Here is a 17,892-nt window from a genome sequence, read left to right as displayed (position 1 = left end):
TACTCCCTATAGTGATACAAAAATTTACAGTTTCCATCTCATGCTGCAGAAAATATTTCAATTCAGCCTACCAGAAAAATGTAATGTGATTCTTCCTTTTTTCTTTTTTTTTTAAGCATGAGAAAAGTCTGGCTATGGCCCAAAATTTTCCTGAGCAGCCATCTGCAACACAACATGAACTGGCTTGGATTCAGCTAAAAGGGTCAATACCTTGGTCAAGAAAACTCTCCTAGCCACCCCTTAGAACAGGACAACAACAACAACAAAACTGTTTCCAAAATTGTAGTATGGTATTTCCTTGGCATATAACAATACTTACACATCCAACAATGACATTTTGGAGATGGCATCTCTCTCTCTCTCTCACACACACACACACACACACACACACACACATACACATTAATAATAGAAAAGGGATGTCAAAGAATCAAGCCAAGGAAAATTAAGCTCTTCGCAACCCAACAGATCCATAGCTTCTGCTGGGTTCATAAGCACCTTTCCCTTTTGACCTTTAGCATATCGACAGAGGAGCTCTTAAAGTCATCCTTCTGCTATACCATGGCAGAGGACGTCACAGAGCCAGGAACATATAGGAAAAATCATAGAAACAAAATAGTTTGTCCCAACATATGCCTCTGTACCTATTATGCACCATAATAACATCTCTTAATTCAGAAAAAATAAAAAAGTGATCTCTAAGGGCCAAATTCTCCTTCTCCTCTTTACATAGAAGCGCAATACTTGGGCCACTACTTTTGCCCTACCTCCATGTCTATGCTTTATGAAATAAATCTCTAGTCATCTAGTTTCTCTTGGCCATTCCCTTCATTGAGAACTTGGACCCCCTATGACCGACCCCTGCTCCCACCTACCATTTTAAATAGTTGTCCATCATCAGGGACTATCTCTAATGCCACCTTCCCTATATAAAGTCTTCCTTCATCTCTTCCTTCTCTGGGCTCCTAAATCAATTTAATTGTATCTTTTAATGGCAGGGACAAATTTCTTCCTTTTTTTATAGGCCTTTTTTTACAGGTTTTTATGAGACAGCATTTTCTCTGCTAGACTAGGTTCTCATGGCAGGAGCTGGGATCTCCTCATTTTTGTAACCATAAAGCTTCTAAACAGAGAGCCCTGAATATTCATGGCTCTTATCAGTCAAGATGCATTGGGCTATTAGTAACAAAGCCTGAACTCAAATTGGCTTATACAAATTGCAGGAAAATCGGAGATGGGGCAATCTTCAGGTATGGATCTGATTCCATTTCTCTGCCATTCTTTTAGCACTCTACTTCCCCATGTGATACCTTTGTTCTCAGACTGGTTTCCCTCATGGTTATCATCATCTATTATTTGGATATTTACTCATGTTGGCATGGTGCTAAATATTTTTTACGTGAACTCCCTCATTTAATCCAATTAAACTTAAGTCCTATTAAATTTACTCCACTAGCAGTAAATTTACTTCTAAAGCAGGTACTATTATTACACTTATTTCAAAAGTGGGGAAACAGTTTCATAAAGATAAAGTTGCCTGAAGTCCCACAGTTGGAAATGGAACCCAAGTAATCCACCTCCAAAGCTGGTACTCTCAACCACTGTCAAAGACAATCAAGCAAGACCCAAGAAGGCAGGCCCCACTAAGGCCACATTACCAGTCTGCTCACAGAAACTCTAATCAGACAGCATATCAGATACAAAAGGTAAAACTGGGGCTGCCAGATTACAATATAAGCATCATTTAGGAATGTCACTCCATATCCTACAGTAAGAGCAGGAAACACCTAATAGGTATGAAGAAGGTGGTCAAGACTGGTACCAAGTTGAGACTTACTCACTGAAGTTCATCAGAAAAACTAGATGAGATTTGGAAAGGCAATGACTTTCTCATTGTAAAGCCCAGTGCCTTAGGCCTCCGAGTTGTGTAATGCAGAGTCCACACCTATCCTAAGATCACCTTGTATACACACAGCTGACCACTCCATACTACAATCAGGGCTGACTAACTGGAGACCAAATTTGGAGTTAGTCTGGCTGGGCTCAACTCCAGCTCTTCCACTTACTAACTGTAACCTTGTACAAGTTATCTCTCTTTTAGCCCTGCCTTACTCACAAATGAAATAGTGATTTTTTTTAACAATTTTATTTATTTATTTGTCAGAGAGACAGAGAGAGAGAGCACAAGCAGGGGGAGTGGCAGGCTCCTGCTGAGCAAGGAGCCCAATGCAGGACTCGATCCCAGGACCCTAGTATCATGACCTGAACCAAAGGCAGACGCTTAACCAACTAAGCCACCCAGGCATCCCAAAATAGTTATATTATTAACAGTACCTACTTCACAGGGTCATCATGAGGATTAAATGAGATACCATATGTGAGCCCATCAGCACAGTGTTTGAAATATCATTATTTCATTTAGGGTATACGTAGGAAGTGCTTTAGGAGCTATACTGATCATTTTTATTCTTATCAAGGGAACATATTGTAGTCAGGTGGGTGTGCTAGATGGGAAAGTGATTCACAGACTCACATGCTTGCCTGAGAAAGGCAGGAGCGCAGACTTTCTCCAACTCCTCCTCCCCAACCCCTTCCAGAAGCCCTACACTATCTAGGTGTTGGAAAGATGCTGTGCCCACTCTCCTGGACTCTAGCTAGGCTTCTACAGAAGAGAGAAAGCTCATATCAAGGGCTCTTCTCAGAAAGAGAATTGAGCAAGAAGTTCTTCCTTCCCAAATTTCATGCTCACGTAAAGTTCCAAGGTAGAGTAAACTATCAAGGTACATCACTGCTATTCCTTAGTTATGCTCTACATAGAAAAAAAAAAAAATGGGTCTCTAATGATTTTCACAAGATAGTAAGGGTGTCTTACACTTTATAGTCTTCTTCAGCCCTTAGTCTGTTACTGGGAACACAGTAGGTACCCAATTACCCTTACTTGGTAACTTCCAAAACTCTTTTTTTCCTTGCACTATCACAAATGCCTACAGCATAACTTAGTTTGCAGTGTTCAATTTTACTTGTAATCACAAAAAAAAAAAAAAGTGAAATAGAATTATCTGCAGTGAACTGGAAATTTTGGCACCCCAAGACAAACATAATGAACCGAGAGTCCTTAATGAAAATGTAAACATATACTTCAGTATGACACCCAACACCAGGCAAACTCTTCCAGCATAACTTATTCCTGAGTGTGGACTAAAATCTATCACCTCTAAGATATTGTACTTGAATATGTTTAGTGAATGTGGTGCTGTCCATCTATCAGTTTCCACCCTACCAATGTACACACCCTTTAACTATCATCAAAATCCTGGCACATGTCCCCTACTTCTCAGCAAAAATTGAAGAGCAGTGAGCTGAAGACATGTCTCACATTACCAAGAGCTCATTCATTTCATTAACTACCAGGAACTACTTACTCCTAATACATGTGCAATATGTAATATTAAGTGGCAATATCTAGACAGAGGTTTTACCTAAATATGCTCAGATGCCCTTGGGGTTAGAGTGGGGATAAGGAAGTGAAATGCTGTGCACAATTCAGGTTATACACATTTTTCTACAGAAGATGTAAAAGTTTTCATTGGCTTCTAAAAGGGTACGTGGCTCCCCAAAGTTAAAAACCACAAACAGAAGTTTAAAAAATTTGAGAAAGTAAACTTTATTATTTGCTACATTTCTAAATTTGAGCAATTTCTAAATTTGGTCATCATGTGCACTGTCCAACTCTCCATCTCATATATTTACTTATTTCTCTGGTTCCAAAATTCCTTGGGAACTTTTATATTACTTCACATGGATATTTCAGAAATCTCACCCAAGGGACGAATCAGTGAATTTTAATTTTTTTTCAACTCCTTTTTAGATAATATATGCTCAGGAGACAATACTTTTTAGAACTCAAGCTAACTGTTGTAACTTAAAATAGAAGATGCCAGATTATAACACGCCTAGTTCTAAAAGTTTATAACTGGCATCATAGTCTCATCCACTTTGGAGACCCAATTCTCCAATAAGACTAAAAGAGTTTATGAAAAGTGGAGAATTTTAAGACTAAAGGAGTTTATGAAAAGTGGAGAATTTTTTAAAGTTCCATAAAGGATGTGATCTGACATTATATAAAGAAACTACATGGGTCCACTAAGATAAGACAGCATGAATTGATCCTGGTGTCAGTTAATACCACTTCTAGAATTTCTCCAATGGGCATAATCAGAGGTAGGGACTGACAACGTGGGTGTGAAGGTCAGAAGATCGCAAAAGGCTACTGATGTTGCTGTTGAAACAGCTGTCTACAGATAGAGGTGACAGTAGTTAACTCTCTTTGGTTGTGGTCTTCTTAAAAACTGAAATAAGGTAAGCTCCCATTTATGTGTTGCACAAAGGTATTTCCCAGTAAGGGCTGTCCTTTCCTCCTTACCACCTGATCCTCATGCTTCCTCCTTAGAGAATCTCCCATCATGCCCCTTTCTCAGAAAGAGGCTTTCCATAGCTCTGCTGAGAGAAAGACTGTGGTTCTCATGACTCTCTTGGGCACAGCTGATTGGACCTAGCACAAACAAGCTGGGCCAATCAGATTTTTGGTTGTCTGAATTTGAAATTGAAACCAAGCAACTCTAGGCAGTATCTATTAAGCACCTGAATGGAGAAGATGCTTTCCTTGAGTGGCCACTTTTTCATAAGCAGCATATGAAAACAGATATCAAGAAAGAAAGTAAGAGAGACATGAGATAAAAATAAGAGCAACTGACTTTGTCCTTTTATTCCTAATTATTTTCCAACTAACTTTATTCCAACCTCCCAGGACATCTGGCTGCCCTATCTACACTTAGGGTCTGAAAAGAACTCTTGTATGTTCCTAGTAAATGCCTTTCTTTTCCCCTTCAACATGTTTGAATGGGCCTCTACTACTTGCAGCTACATTTTCCCTTAAATAAGTGGTGACTAAATCAATTAGTAAAAAAAAAAATGAGCTGGATTCTCAAAGAAGACAAAGAAGAGGTTTCATAGGGGAAAGGTGCTGGGAGAAGTGGAAACCAGGAATGCTGGGACCCAAGAAGGGAAGATCTGACTTTGAGACACAAGACTGAGAACAATCCAAAGACAAATTCTGAATAGGTGTGACCATTCCCATGAAACCCCCTGGTCAGAAACCACCTGAAAAGGATCCAGTTGAGGGGACTCCTGGGTCAGGAAGCTGTCCATGTACCTTGAAATTCCTGTAGATAGATGCAAGTTCAGGAAAAATTCTAACTGGATGAATGAGACCATCCTCACTAGAGTACAATAATCCATAATAAAGAACTTCCCCATTCCTGAAGCCCTGCCTTTATGGATCCAGTGAATTTGTCAAAGTCATAACCACCTGAGCAGATGTGCCAGACCTTCAATGAGCATTCTGAGAGATAATCTCTCTCATTCTTCTACCACCTACAGTTTTAATTTTCCAGCCAGTCCCTGGAGTTGCTTCCTCCCATCCATCTGGGTGGGTTTCCAAGATAGGAGTTTTCCTCTGGCATTCTCCTCTGCACATGTAATTGACAAGCATGCATTTGCTCCTTCCTACTTGCCCTCTCTCCTCTGTTGCTCTTGACAACATGCTCCCTTCCTTGTTCTGGCTTTCTGTCCTTCCTGTATAACTTCTTGACAGCATCCTTAAGATACTGGCAAGCAGCTCATTCCTACTTCCACTCTATATTAGGGCTTCCATTTCCACATCAAATTCCCTGGTTTTCAAGCAAATTTGTTGTTTTTCCCTTTAAGACAATAGAAAGAACACACTTTTGAAGCTAAGCATACCTCAGATTCAAATTCCAGCTCTACCTAAGGGTGAGACCTCCGGCAGTCCATTTAATCTCTCTGTCTTGTTTCTCATCTATAAAATGGGGATGCCACATGTTTTGCAGGGCTGTTGAGCTCACATGGAAAGCAACTAGTAAATTCCTGGCACATAGTAGGAGCTCAAAAATGCTTATTCTCTCTCCCTTTCAAGATCAATGTCAGACATAGTCAAAAAACACCGTAAAAAGCCAGTAAAGGTATAAAGAAATGATGGTTTAAAAAATAGGTTTCAGGGTGCCTGAGTGGCTCAGTCGGTTAAAGTGTCCAACTCTTGATTTCAGCTCAGGTCATGATCTGGAGGTTGTGAGATCAAGCCCTGTATCAGTCTCTGCATTGGGCATGGAGTCTGCTTAAGATTCTCTTTCTCCCTCTTCTTCTGCCCCTCCCACCTTCTCTCGCTCTTAAAAAAAAAAAAAAAAAAGATTTCATTTCCTTAAAGGGTTGTCTATTTCCTTAAAAGATTAATCTCTATTTACCAAATGTCTGCCTCTAAAAGAATCAAAGTATTCATGGTTACTAGTCCAGGTCAATATTTTTAAAAAAAAAGAAAAAAGAAAAGATATCATTCACAATTAATTCTTTCCCACACAATGTTGAATCAGGTTTTACCTTTTATATTAATATTTTTGCATAAATACATACATTTTGATCATCACTTCACAAAGTTAAAGAATTGAGTGTAGGCAAAGTATTAAGAAAAATGAAGATAGGGCGCCTGGGTGGCTCAGTTGGTTGAGCGACTGCCTTCGGCTCAGGTCATGATCCTGGAGTCCCGGGATCGAGTCCCGCGTCGGGCTTCCTGCTCGGCGGGGAGCCTGCTTCTCCCTCTGACCCTCCCTCCTCTCATGTGCTCTCTCTCTCATTCTCTCTCAAATAAATAAATAAAATCTTTAAAAAAAAAAAAGAAAAAAAAAAAAAAGAAAAAAAAGAAAAATGAAGATACAGTAATCATCCAATTAACTCAGGGTTTCTCGTCATTGTAGCTATTGACATTCTTGGCCAGATAATGTAGAGCTCAATTCTATGCACTTTGGGCTGTTTAGCAATATCCCTAGCCTCTACCCACCGGGTGTCACTCCTCTACCCACTGGATGTCACCCCTTCCAGTAGTGACAACCAAAAATGTCTCCAGACATTGCCAAATGTCCCTTGGGAGGTAAATGGCCCTCAACTGAAAACAAGTAAGTTAACTTGTGCAGTGTACATAGCCAAACCAGACAGCCCAAGCCCAGCCGTGGGTTTATAAGATAGGAAGTAGCTGTACTTTTTCTCTCCAAAATGTTCCCACTGAAAACAAAATGGCTGCACATCACTTCCAAGATACAATCAAATGCTGGCCTCACAGAGAAACCAAGAAGAAATTGCATGTACCAGAATTCTGTTTGTCAAGCTACCCTAGCTCTTGGCTACATGCCCACACTCTGCCTAAAACCTACTTCCCAAACTTTTGGAAAATGCTTTCCACAGCTTTCAGAACCTGACCTTTACAGCAGCTTTGTGTGTGTGTGTGTGTGAAATAGATCTACAATTTTCTATATTCTTGCAAAGCCAAAACCACTTATTGAGTCCAAATGCCAACTGGGGGTGGTGGGAATTTGCGCACAGATGTCAGTGGACTCCAAAACAACAACACAAGAGCTCCACCTGCAACTAATTATAGAAACTGAAATTGCACTCTGGCCAGAGGAGGCTAGGTTCAGAGCCCACCCCATCTGCTTTGGCCGATAAAATCACTCTGTTACTTTTCTCCTGTCAACATAGACTTGCTTCTCAAAATCCTGGGAGGATGTTGTCTGTAGAGAATTTTATCAGGCAGTGAATGTTTTGAGGGTGACCATTCCCTCTGCCTTCCCCCTTTAGAGCTTGGTTTCAAAAAGTGCCTTGGCACAGTGAGACTAAAATAATCTATCCATTGAAATATTCCAAAATGTTTTCTTTAGTTGCTTGTGTGCTGTTGCTATCCCATCGCCAAAATAAAGTGATCCAGAGAGAAAATGGAAGATGGAAATCATTTAGCTCTCCCAAGTTCCAGCATACAGGAATGTTTATATTCCTCCCCCCATTAGTCAAGTCTTTCATAAAATAAAACCTGGGAATAAAAATCTGTAAGGCTACTAATGCAGTGCACATGGCTGATCCTAGGGCTGACTGCAAGAGATTACTGAGTCAAAAACCAGCTGACATCTGTGACAAAGATGTGTGTAGTTCACTTCAAATCATTCTCCTACATTCTAGCAAACAAAGAAATCAACTGTTGGCTATGAGCCATCTCATCTATCTTCAGAACCAAAGGAAGTTTTCACCTACCCATGAAAGCCATTTAAAATTGTGGTTTCAGTCTAAGTAGGTCATTGCCTAAGTCTGGACCAAAGTTTTTCCACCCTTCTGGAAATGTAGACAAAAGCTACAGTTCTCTGAAGAGCTGAGGAAGACTATTTCAAGATGAGGAAGGTGAACTTTTGTTGTTGTCCTTCTAAAATTCAGGACATGTCCTTCTAAATTTCAGATTATGCTGTGGTGCTAAACTGGTTTATATTATGCAGTTCTAAATCTGTGTGCCTATGCAACATTGGGGAAGACACACTCATACTTTAAATAAGAGTTGAAATGAAAAAAAGTTATATACCTATATGACATTTGATTGACTTCTTAATTTCTCAGGTCTCTTTTTTTTAGATTTATCTATTTACTTGAGAGAGAGAGAAAGAACACGGTGGGGGAGGGGCGGAGGGAGAGAATCTCAAGCTGACTCCCACTGAGCGAGGAGCCCAACACCGGGCTCAATCCCACGTCCCTGAGATCATGACCTGAGCAGAAATCAAGAGTCAGACACTTAACTGACTGAGTCACCCAGGCACCCCTCAGTCTCTTAATATGACTTAGGAACCCTTAAGAAATTTGAAGAAAGAGGGTGACTAAGGACAGCTCAAGTCAGTACAATGAACATGTTTTTGTCCTACAGCAACCCTTTGTCCTTCATCTCAGTTCCTAAAAAGAACTGCCCCTCTCCCAATGCCTGCAGTCTAAAGGGCTCACAAGTCACAGTAACCCCTTCTCACATATCTATTCCTTAACCCCAGCCACATACACTCTACCTCTCTGCAATTTCATTACAGGAACTAATAAATCCCCCTTTTTCACCTACACAGGTTTGAGGAGCTTTTGTGTCACTACTTTGGAGTGTTGCCCAGTACAATTGGTAAGTAGGTTTCTTCATTCTAATGTGTAAGGTCCTTTAAGACCTCACTTCACCTCACTGAAATGCACCTATTTCTCTGCTTATCATGACTGATAATTATTAGGAATAATAGTGATCAATAATTTTTTGTTGTATCAGTTAGGAAGATATTGAGCTGCTAGTAATAGACCACCCAACAAACAGGGACTTAAACCACTAGCGGTTATTTTCTCACATGACTAGAGGTCTGGAGGGCAGCCACTGTGTGTGCTGCTGCAAGTGCTCGGAGATGGCAGGACAGAGTTTCTGTGTTTGGCGTGGCTTTCTTTCATGGTTACTACACAGCTGACATAGCTCCAGACAACAAATCAACACTTGAGACAGGAAGAAGGGGGAAGGAGCACTGCTGGTGACATTTACTCTTTTTATCAGGAAAACAAAAGCTTTCCCAGAATCTCCCACTTGGGTTTCATTGGCCAGTTACATGAGATAGAAAGGGAAAAGCCTGATGCTGAGCCATTAAACAGGCATCACTAGGATACTCTGGAAGGCCCAGCCACTGAAGGAACCTTTGACCACACTGATAGCATTCATCTACCTTCACAGGTCTCAAACTTTAATATCTTGTTTCCAGAGCTACTCCTGAAGCAGTCTTTTCCAAAGTGTGGCCTTTATTCCCTTAGTTCTAAGAATATTTATAGTTTATGACAAATAAGATTATTTAAAATATATATATTAAACAATATATATAATAATAACATATATATGTTAACATATGTAACAGAATATATATATGAGTGACTTGGCAGGGAGTACATTCCCCTGACCCCACTGACTCTGGGCTTGGCCATGTAACATGCTTTAGGCAATACAATGTGAGTTGACTTGATATAAGCAGAGGCTTTAAAAGTGTCTGTGTGGCAGGCCTGTACCTCTGAAACAAATAATACATTATATGTTAAAAAAAAAAAAAAAGAAGAAGAAGAAGATAGCAGGAAGGGGAAAATGAAGGGGGGAACTCGGAGGGGGAGACGAACCAGGAGAGACTATGGACTCTGAGAAACAAACTGAGGGTTCTAGAGGGGAGGGGGGTGGGGGATGGGTTAGCCTGGGGATGGGTATTAAAGAGGGCATGTACTGAATGGAGCACTGGGTGTTATACACAAATAATGAATCATGGAACACTACATCAAAAACTAATGATGTAATGTATGGTGATTAACATAACATAATAAAATAAAATTAAAACGGTCTGTGTGGTTTGGTTGGACTCTTGGTATCTATGATCCACCATAAGATGAATTCCTGAATACTTCTGTCCCAGGGAGAATGTGGACATATGTAGAACATATTTGAAGCCAACTTTCAGCCTGAAGTCCAGCCCTGCCCAACTAAGTTGCACCCAACCTGCAGATACATGAGGGAGAGGTAAATGCTTATCTTTTTAAGCCAATAGGTTTTGGAATGCCTTGTTATACAGCATTACTGCAGCAATAGCTGCTAAATATATAGATGCTTGGTTTAAGATAAAGATTCATGGTCTTTGCTGAAGCTAAGCAAACTTAATAATTTTTTTTTTCCTTTTTTAAAAATTTATTTTGGGGGAGGGTGTGGGGCAGAGAAAGAATCTCAGGCAGACTCCCCACTGAGCATGGAGCCTGATGCATGGTTCAATCTCACAACCCCGAGATCAGGATGTAAGCCGAAATCAAGAGTCAGACATTCAACTGCTCAACAAACTGAGCCACTCAGGTGCCCCCTTAATAAATTTTTTTTTAACTGCAGGAGTTAAAGCATTTCATTTCACATGCTGATATACTGTATGAGTTTGTTAGGGCTGCCATAACAAAGTATCACAAACTGGGTGGCTTAAACAAAGAAATTTATTGTCTCACAGTTCTGGAGGCCAGAAGATCAAGGTCAAGGTGTCACCAGGGTTGCTTCCTTCTGAGGACTGTGAGTGAAGAATCCAGGCTCCTTTCCTTGGATTGTAGACAGTCATCTTCTCCCTGCCTCTTCACATGGTCTTCCCTCTGTACATGTTTATGTCTGTGTCCAAATTTCCCCTTTTGGTAAGGACATCAGACATTGGGTTAGCACCCACCCAAATGACCTCATTTTAACTTGATTACCTCTAAAAAGAACTTATCTCCAAATAAAATCACATTCTGAGTTACAGGGGATTAAGATTCCAACATATCTTTTTGGGGGGAACATAACTCAATCCATAACAGATGCATTATGGATTTCCAGGATAGGACTACCTAGTATGTCATGTCTCAAGTTTATTTGGCTGGAAAATCCCCTCTGGAAAGTGTCGTTTCCCTGGATACCCTTTGGAAAACTGGCTTTGAGGGATCCATGGATCTCAGATTCAGAGTAGCAGAAGGAATGGGGTCTGAAAGAAGGTACAGGAATAAAACAGGTCTATCTAAGCAGTGAATATATTTAAGTCCCATCGGCAAACTGGATGGATCTGAACACTCCAAAGCTGAGCCCTTGATTTCACAAACACCCAGTACTCAAGGTACTGCAGCTGCATTTAATAGTTAGTGGACACCCCTTCACAGTGGCTACCTCGCCACCTTCCCAACAGGAGATAGAATGAATTCTATCACCCACTTCCAATTGGTACAGCTCTTCATGTCTGGACACTCCCAGTGACATGAGCATTTTAGAACAGAGTTTAGAACAGAACAGACCCCTGTTGAAATGGCCCTAGAGTGTAATCAAATAAAACAAAAAACAATGATAAGAGACACATGGAAACATGACCCATCTTGACCTGTTCAAGTTACAGGCTCAAAATGAGAGCCAATAAATCATACATTGAAACTAGCTAAAAAACTCATCAAAAATCCATACTAATATTGATTCAGAGTAAATTATTTCCTACTGTGTTAAGCCAGAAATAGAAATGATCACATAACCATTGCTTCAAAGCCATAAAACTCCCCAGGCAGGTTTACTTACACTTCTTAGGTTACGTTTCCCAGTGACCTTGTCCCACTTCTGCATGCACAAGATGGGTAAATATTAGATTGAGTACAATCATCTCCCAGCGTGTGATGCTATTTATATTCATGCAGATCCTTGGCTAGCCATGCACAAGTTTGGAAAATATCTCAAAACTGCTTAATACACATCTAATTTGGAAAAAGTAATCTATTAGAAATATAAAATTAATAATTACCAAAAAATCCAGGAATATGAAAAGTCAATAACCTATATGCATCAAACTGCAAGACGTAAGTCCTTATGAACTTTCTGAAAACTTCTTCTCTACCATGTTTTCCCTCTCTGATCTCTATCATGCAGGTAAATAGAATGGAGCTGCAAAAAAAAGACAATCATATAAACTTTTAGAGAAAATTAGGTCACTTTACTTTCCAGTAGTTGCATTCTCCTGCCCCCAACATCCACCCCAACTCCATAGGCTATTACAAAATTAATAAGGGGGCTGCCTCAAGTGGCAGCCAAACATCCACTCCAAATCTTTTCTATTCACCTCTCCCCAAGTCAGTCTACAGGTGTGACATTGAGAGCACGGGCTATGGGTTCACACCATTTCAAAGAATTAGCTGTCTATAATACTCCACCACCCTCTTCTTCCATTCAAGAAAGTATATCATGAAGTAAAAAGCACAAGTGATAACATAAGGGTAACTGTGCATCCATGCACTCCAGTGATTCCTAATGCCAATATTGCAACTCTTAGTGGTCCCAAATGTATTTCTATTCATGCAGATCTACGTGGCTGAGAAGTAGCACCTTGGAGAGAGCCTGCGGAATAGGATCTGGGGTGGAATATCCATCCAGGAACCCAAGTATCTACTCTTTGCACACAAGAAATTTGGTCACAGCCCCCTACCCATTGCCTCCAAGGTTCCAAATAGTCCTGCACTTCCTATAACACAGGAAGGGTGCTCAACATCCTCCCTTAGATCTGGAGTTGGGTTCAGTTCCCCTGGACAGAATCACTAGAACTTCAAAATATACTCCAAAAGAATTGATGAGTGGTTGCCCTCTTCAACACTGCACATAAGGGTGAAAGGTTTGTATTAGTGAGCATTAAATACACAGAACCATGAATTTCATATACAACAGAACTTGAGCTTCCTGACCTCCACCCTGATAGACCTGCTTCCCATTTGTATTCAAATAGTATAGCTCAAATTGTTTTAGATCACCTGAATTTAGGTTAGTGAACTTCTAATTATCCAAATACGCACTGGTAGAACTACATTTGTAGATGCAGTCTCTGGTTGCTATGCATAAGAAAGCACAGTCAAATGTCCCTCATCTCCTTTACATTCTTTTCTTCCATATAGAAAAATTTTCCATGATTTTTTCCTCTAAAGGGAAATTATAGTCAGTTATGGTAAATGGTAGAAACTCTAAACAGCACAAAAAAACACTTCTGGGAAAATGAAATAAATTCCTAATTAAGAATAAAAATCCCAATTAAACTAAATCACATTCTTTTTTTTTTTTTAAAGATTTTATTTATTTATTTGACAGAGAGAAAGATAGCGAGAGCAGGAACACAAGCAGGGCAAGTGGGAGAGGGAGAAGCAGGCTTCCCACTGAGCAGGTAGCCCGATGCGGGGCTTGATCCCAGGACCCTGGGATCACGACCCGAGCCGAAGGCAGACGTTTAACAACTGAGCCACCCAGGTGCCCCACTAAATCACATTCTCAATCATTCTATCAGAACTAGTCTTTTTATCTAACATAATATGATCTTCCCATTAAACTAAGATTATATTCACAGCTCAGTGTTCCTATAAGGAGTTAGTGAACATAAAGTTAAGTCCTAGACATTGGCATGAACTAGACCTAAGCCTTAAAGCCCAGCTCTCTCATTAACTAGCTGTGTAAACTTGGGCAAGCTGCTTATTCTCTTTACATTTATTTTTCATCTGTAAAACAAGAAAAAGTCTAGCACCTACCCCAGGTGCCTGATGCAAACAGTAAATAAGATAATGTACACAAACCTCCAAGGACCATGCCTGGCAAATTATAAGCCCCCAACAGATGTCTATTGGTAGCAGAAGCAGTAATAATAGAAACAGCAGCAACAGCAGGAGTCTGGATTGTTCCCCAAGCTTTATTTCATCGAGCTCCACTTTTTGACAAACACAAAAACCCCACTGGTAGAAATTTCTAGTGTTCCTTCATATCTTACTCTCCTTCCTGGAAAGAAGAGAGGACTATACTATACATCCCAACCCCTTACAATTGTGTCACTTCCAGCCTAAGGAATTGAGGAGCCAATGTGCCATCTCCACACACCCCCTTCCTCTAGTGTAACAACTCTTGAAGCCATGTGTCAAGATGTAGAAAGCCTGAATGCTGAGTCACTGTCTGGAGGGGGGCTGCCCTACAGAGTCACCTGACCTACTTCATACTTCCGGTGAATAAGAGGGAATCTTGATGTGTTAAGCCACTGAGATTTGATTGCTGCAGCAGGATCTACCCTATCCTGATCAACAGGTACTCACAGACCCCTAAAACAGATCCTGACATAATTCCCACAGGAGAAGGAGAGGTGCTTCAATTTTTAAAAAATAACTTGCTTTTTGTCAATCTTTATATTCTTTACTTTGTAATACTACCTCATACTGCAAGTAAATTGACTTTTCAAACTCTCTGTGCTTCTTCCTCCTTTTACATTTTTAACCTAAAGAAGAAAATAATTACATTTTACTTATATTTAATAGATTAATACTGGAGCTTTTACTGGATCACATGTCACATGGTTATAGGGTACCCATAGTACCCAAGGTAGCCTGTGATCATAGTATTTTCCAGAGCTAGGAAGGGGTACTAGAAGCACCCTCAAATATTCGCTTATTTCGGGCTTACAGCAACATGGGACGGTTAAGTAGAATTATGGATATTTCCCAGTTTAAACTAAACTAACCCTTACAAAATAAACAAGGGGTTAAAAATGTTTTTACAACAGCAAGAAGGTTTTGTGTGTCCTTAAAGTGTACCTCAATATATTATTTAATTTTGTCAACCACTTCCATATTTAATTCTGTGTGAATGTCAGAAAAGACACACAATACATTGGCATAATAGCACATCATGTAATTTATAAGTAAATATACACATATAAGTGAGTCTGTGCTCAAAAAAAATTTAATGATAGCAACATAAGATAAAAGCAATTTTGGAGCTGACAGTTTAAAGAATGGCTTTCAAACTTTTTTGTTGCTACTTGCATCATTCCTAAATGGCTGCAAACACTTTCCAAAACAACTAAAGAAAACCGGTACAGAACTAGGGAAATACACATAGCAGTAACAGGTTCACAAGGACATCATGAACCAGTAACGTCAGGGGGAAAAAGCAGAAATGATAGTAAAGAGCATTAATTTGATTTAGGATTGAAGAACACAACTGTCTGTTCCAACTAAAAATCACATTTCCACATCTGAAAACCAGCAAAGGCTCCGTCAGATTGTCAAGAGGATAAGGTGATTGCTTTCTACACATAGAAGCAGAACGAAGAGGAGATCTCATAGAGATCAAAAATGCTTCTAAAGATACTTGGACTCCAAGGGGTGGTATCCAGGGAAACAGATAGGAGGGCCAGCAGATAAACCCAAGAAAGACAGAGAGCTTCATGAGGCCAACATCAAGACCAATTATCAAAGAATCACTAGTTCAGCCAAGTTGGAGTTATCTCAAATTTCTACAGAAAGTTAAACGATACCTTGAAATTTTTCCACCAAATGGCACAGCACTCTCTACTCCCCATCTCATCGCACTTATCTCACTACTCATAAGAGGTGAAGCTGGGATTTAAACCCAGGCATGTCGGACTCCAAAGCCCTTATGAAAACAACAGCAGATAAATGAGCTCCACAGAATAGGTAGGATTTGGAAACGGAGACTGGCCAACCCTGAAAGGGAAGAGGCAGGGAGAGGGGTTGCTAAGAAGGCCACTAGGGAAAGGGAACAGAAAGAGCAAAGGACTGAAGGGGGAAAACCCTGAGTATGTGCAGAAGTTACTAAGTAGGAGTGCACGTAGCATAGGAGATGTGCATGGAGGTGGTATGAGATAAGGCTGGAAAAGGTTGGCTCGGGCCTTCCAAATGAAGGTGCCATCAGCTCAGCCAAAGAGGCAGAATTCACTCTGAAGGCAATAAGTAATTATTGAGGGCTTTATTTTTTTTTTTAAGATTTTATTTGACAGAGAGAGAGAGATAGCGAGAGCAGGAACACAAGCAGGGGGAGTGGGAGAGGGAGAAGCAGGCTTCCCGCGGAGAGGGGAGCCCAACGTGGGGCTCGAACCCAGGACCCTGGGATCATGACCAGAGCCGAAGGCAGACGCTTAACGACTGAGCCACCCAGGCGCCCCTATTGAGGGCTTTAAAGCAGAGAAATGGTATAACTGCAAGTAGACACTGGGAAAACTGATCTTGCTATAACATGGAAGATAGATCAGAAAAGAGTAAGAAGGTGCCCTGCACATAGTACACGTTTATTTAATATGAATGGATAAAGGAAAGACCAGGTTACAACTTTTTGTGTTTCTCCAACATGATATCAAACCCATTCCACCCAGTGTTATTTAATATTTGGTTTGCTGTTTAGAGAATAAACTCCACTCATTCTAGAAAGAAATAGTTGCTGTGACTTCAAGAATAATTCAATTCACCGGTCAAATGTGGCTCTCTAAATGTTGCTGTTAAAGTGTCTACTCTTGCAAAAATTAACATTTTCCTCTTCGATGCAGAGGGAAGTACATCTGAGCTGCTGTTGTTACTGCTAAAAAAGAAAAAAAAAAAAACCAAGTATAAAAGTTAGGCAATAAAGAATGATTCCCCCTCTTCTGCAAAATGTGAAAAAGTTATTGGAAAACAAGATCACAAGTTATAATTTCATATTGCTTATGACCTTTTGTAGTCTCTAAGTCAAACACGTACTAAACCATAGCTTTCTTGATGATGCCAAACTTCTGCGCAGGTCGTGGTGCCATCTGCAAAGCATCAACTACTCAATGAGAAGCCAAGGCTGAAAAACACTGAGATGAGTCATAACCTACCTGATTTTCTTCATGGGAAACCCTCATCTGCTCCTTGAGGACAGACATTCGGGCTGCCTCTTCTTTCCTCAAGACTCTCTCCTTTTTGAGCTCAGGACTCCAGAAGGTCTTGATACTGTTCATGGAAGATCCTAACTTGCTGTCCTTGATGTCTAGTTCTTTCCGGAGGAGGTCATTCTCTCTCTGAAGTTCCTTGAGCTGGGCTTGAAGGTCTAACATTGTGCTATCCCTTACCTGCCTCAACATGGAAGGGACCTGGTGGTGGTGATGATGGGATGAGCTAGTCAGACCACCATGTTGATCTGTGTATGAAAGAACATCTGTGTGGGAAAGTCCAGCAGAAGCAATATTGGGACTACTCCCCATGGCTGTGACTCGGCCTCCATATACAGCTCGATTTGTGGCCCTTCCCAGAGTCATGGTGCCCTTTGGGTAAGTTGTCGAAGCCACCCCCTCATGATCACTCAGATACATAGGTCCAGATGTAGCATAGGCTGCATTAAGGGACTGGATATTCTCCATGGACAGTGTCTTGCCTGTTCCTCCACCTCCCCCACTGCTTGTTCTTCTGTGGCCCAAACGAGGAGACCTTGGCAAACGAGGAGATCTGGAAGGACTGCCTTCCAAATTGGTGATTGTTCTTGCACTTCCATACATTTTTCTTCTATTATGAGGTGCTACTGAAGAGAAAGACTGCTATACTAAGTTGGGGGTTATGCCAATATTTCCACTATTGGCCAGAATTTTCAATGCATTCTTTTCACAGTCTGTACCAGAAAATGACTCCAGAGGATCTGAAAAATGAGGAAAA

General features: G+C 40.5%; 1 protein-coding gene across 1 annotated transcript in view; it reads right to left on the bottom strand.

The window, feature by feature from the left end:
* Positions 1-17,892, bottom strand: part of ERC2 (ELKS/RAB6-interacting/CAST family member 2) — a 917,787-nt gene that overhangs the window by 869,067 nt on the left and 30,828 nt on the right. The window contains exon 3 of the mRNA XM_044912797.1: positions 17,082-17,875. Within this exon, the coding sequence (XP_044768732.1) occupies positions 17,082-17,738 (657 nt within the window). The 5' untranslated portion in view covers positions 17,739-17,875. The remainder of the gene's footprint in view (positions 1-17,081; positions 17,876-17,892) is intronic.

The sequence above is a fragment of the Neomonachus schauinslandi genome, chromosome 1, assembly GCF_002201575.2.
Source record: "Neomonachus schauinslandi chromosome 1, ASM220157v2, whole genome shotgun sequence".
Lineage (NCBI taxonomy): Eukaryota > Metazoa > Chordata > Mammalia > Carnivora > Phocidae > Neomonachus > Neomonachus schauinslandi.
The sequence above is the reverse complement of the archived record's forward strand: the minus strand, read 5'-3'. Positions and strand labels throughout refer to the sequence as shown.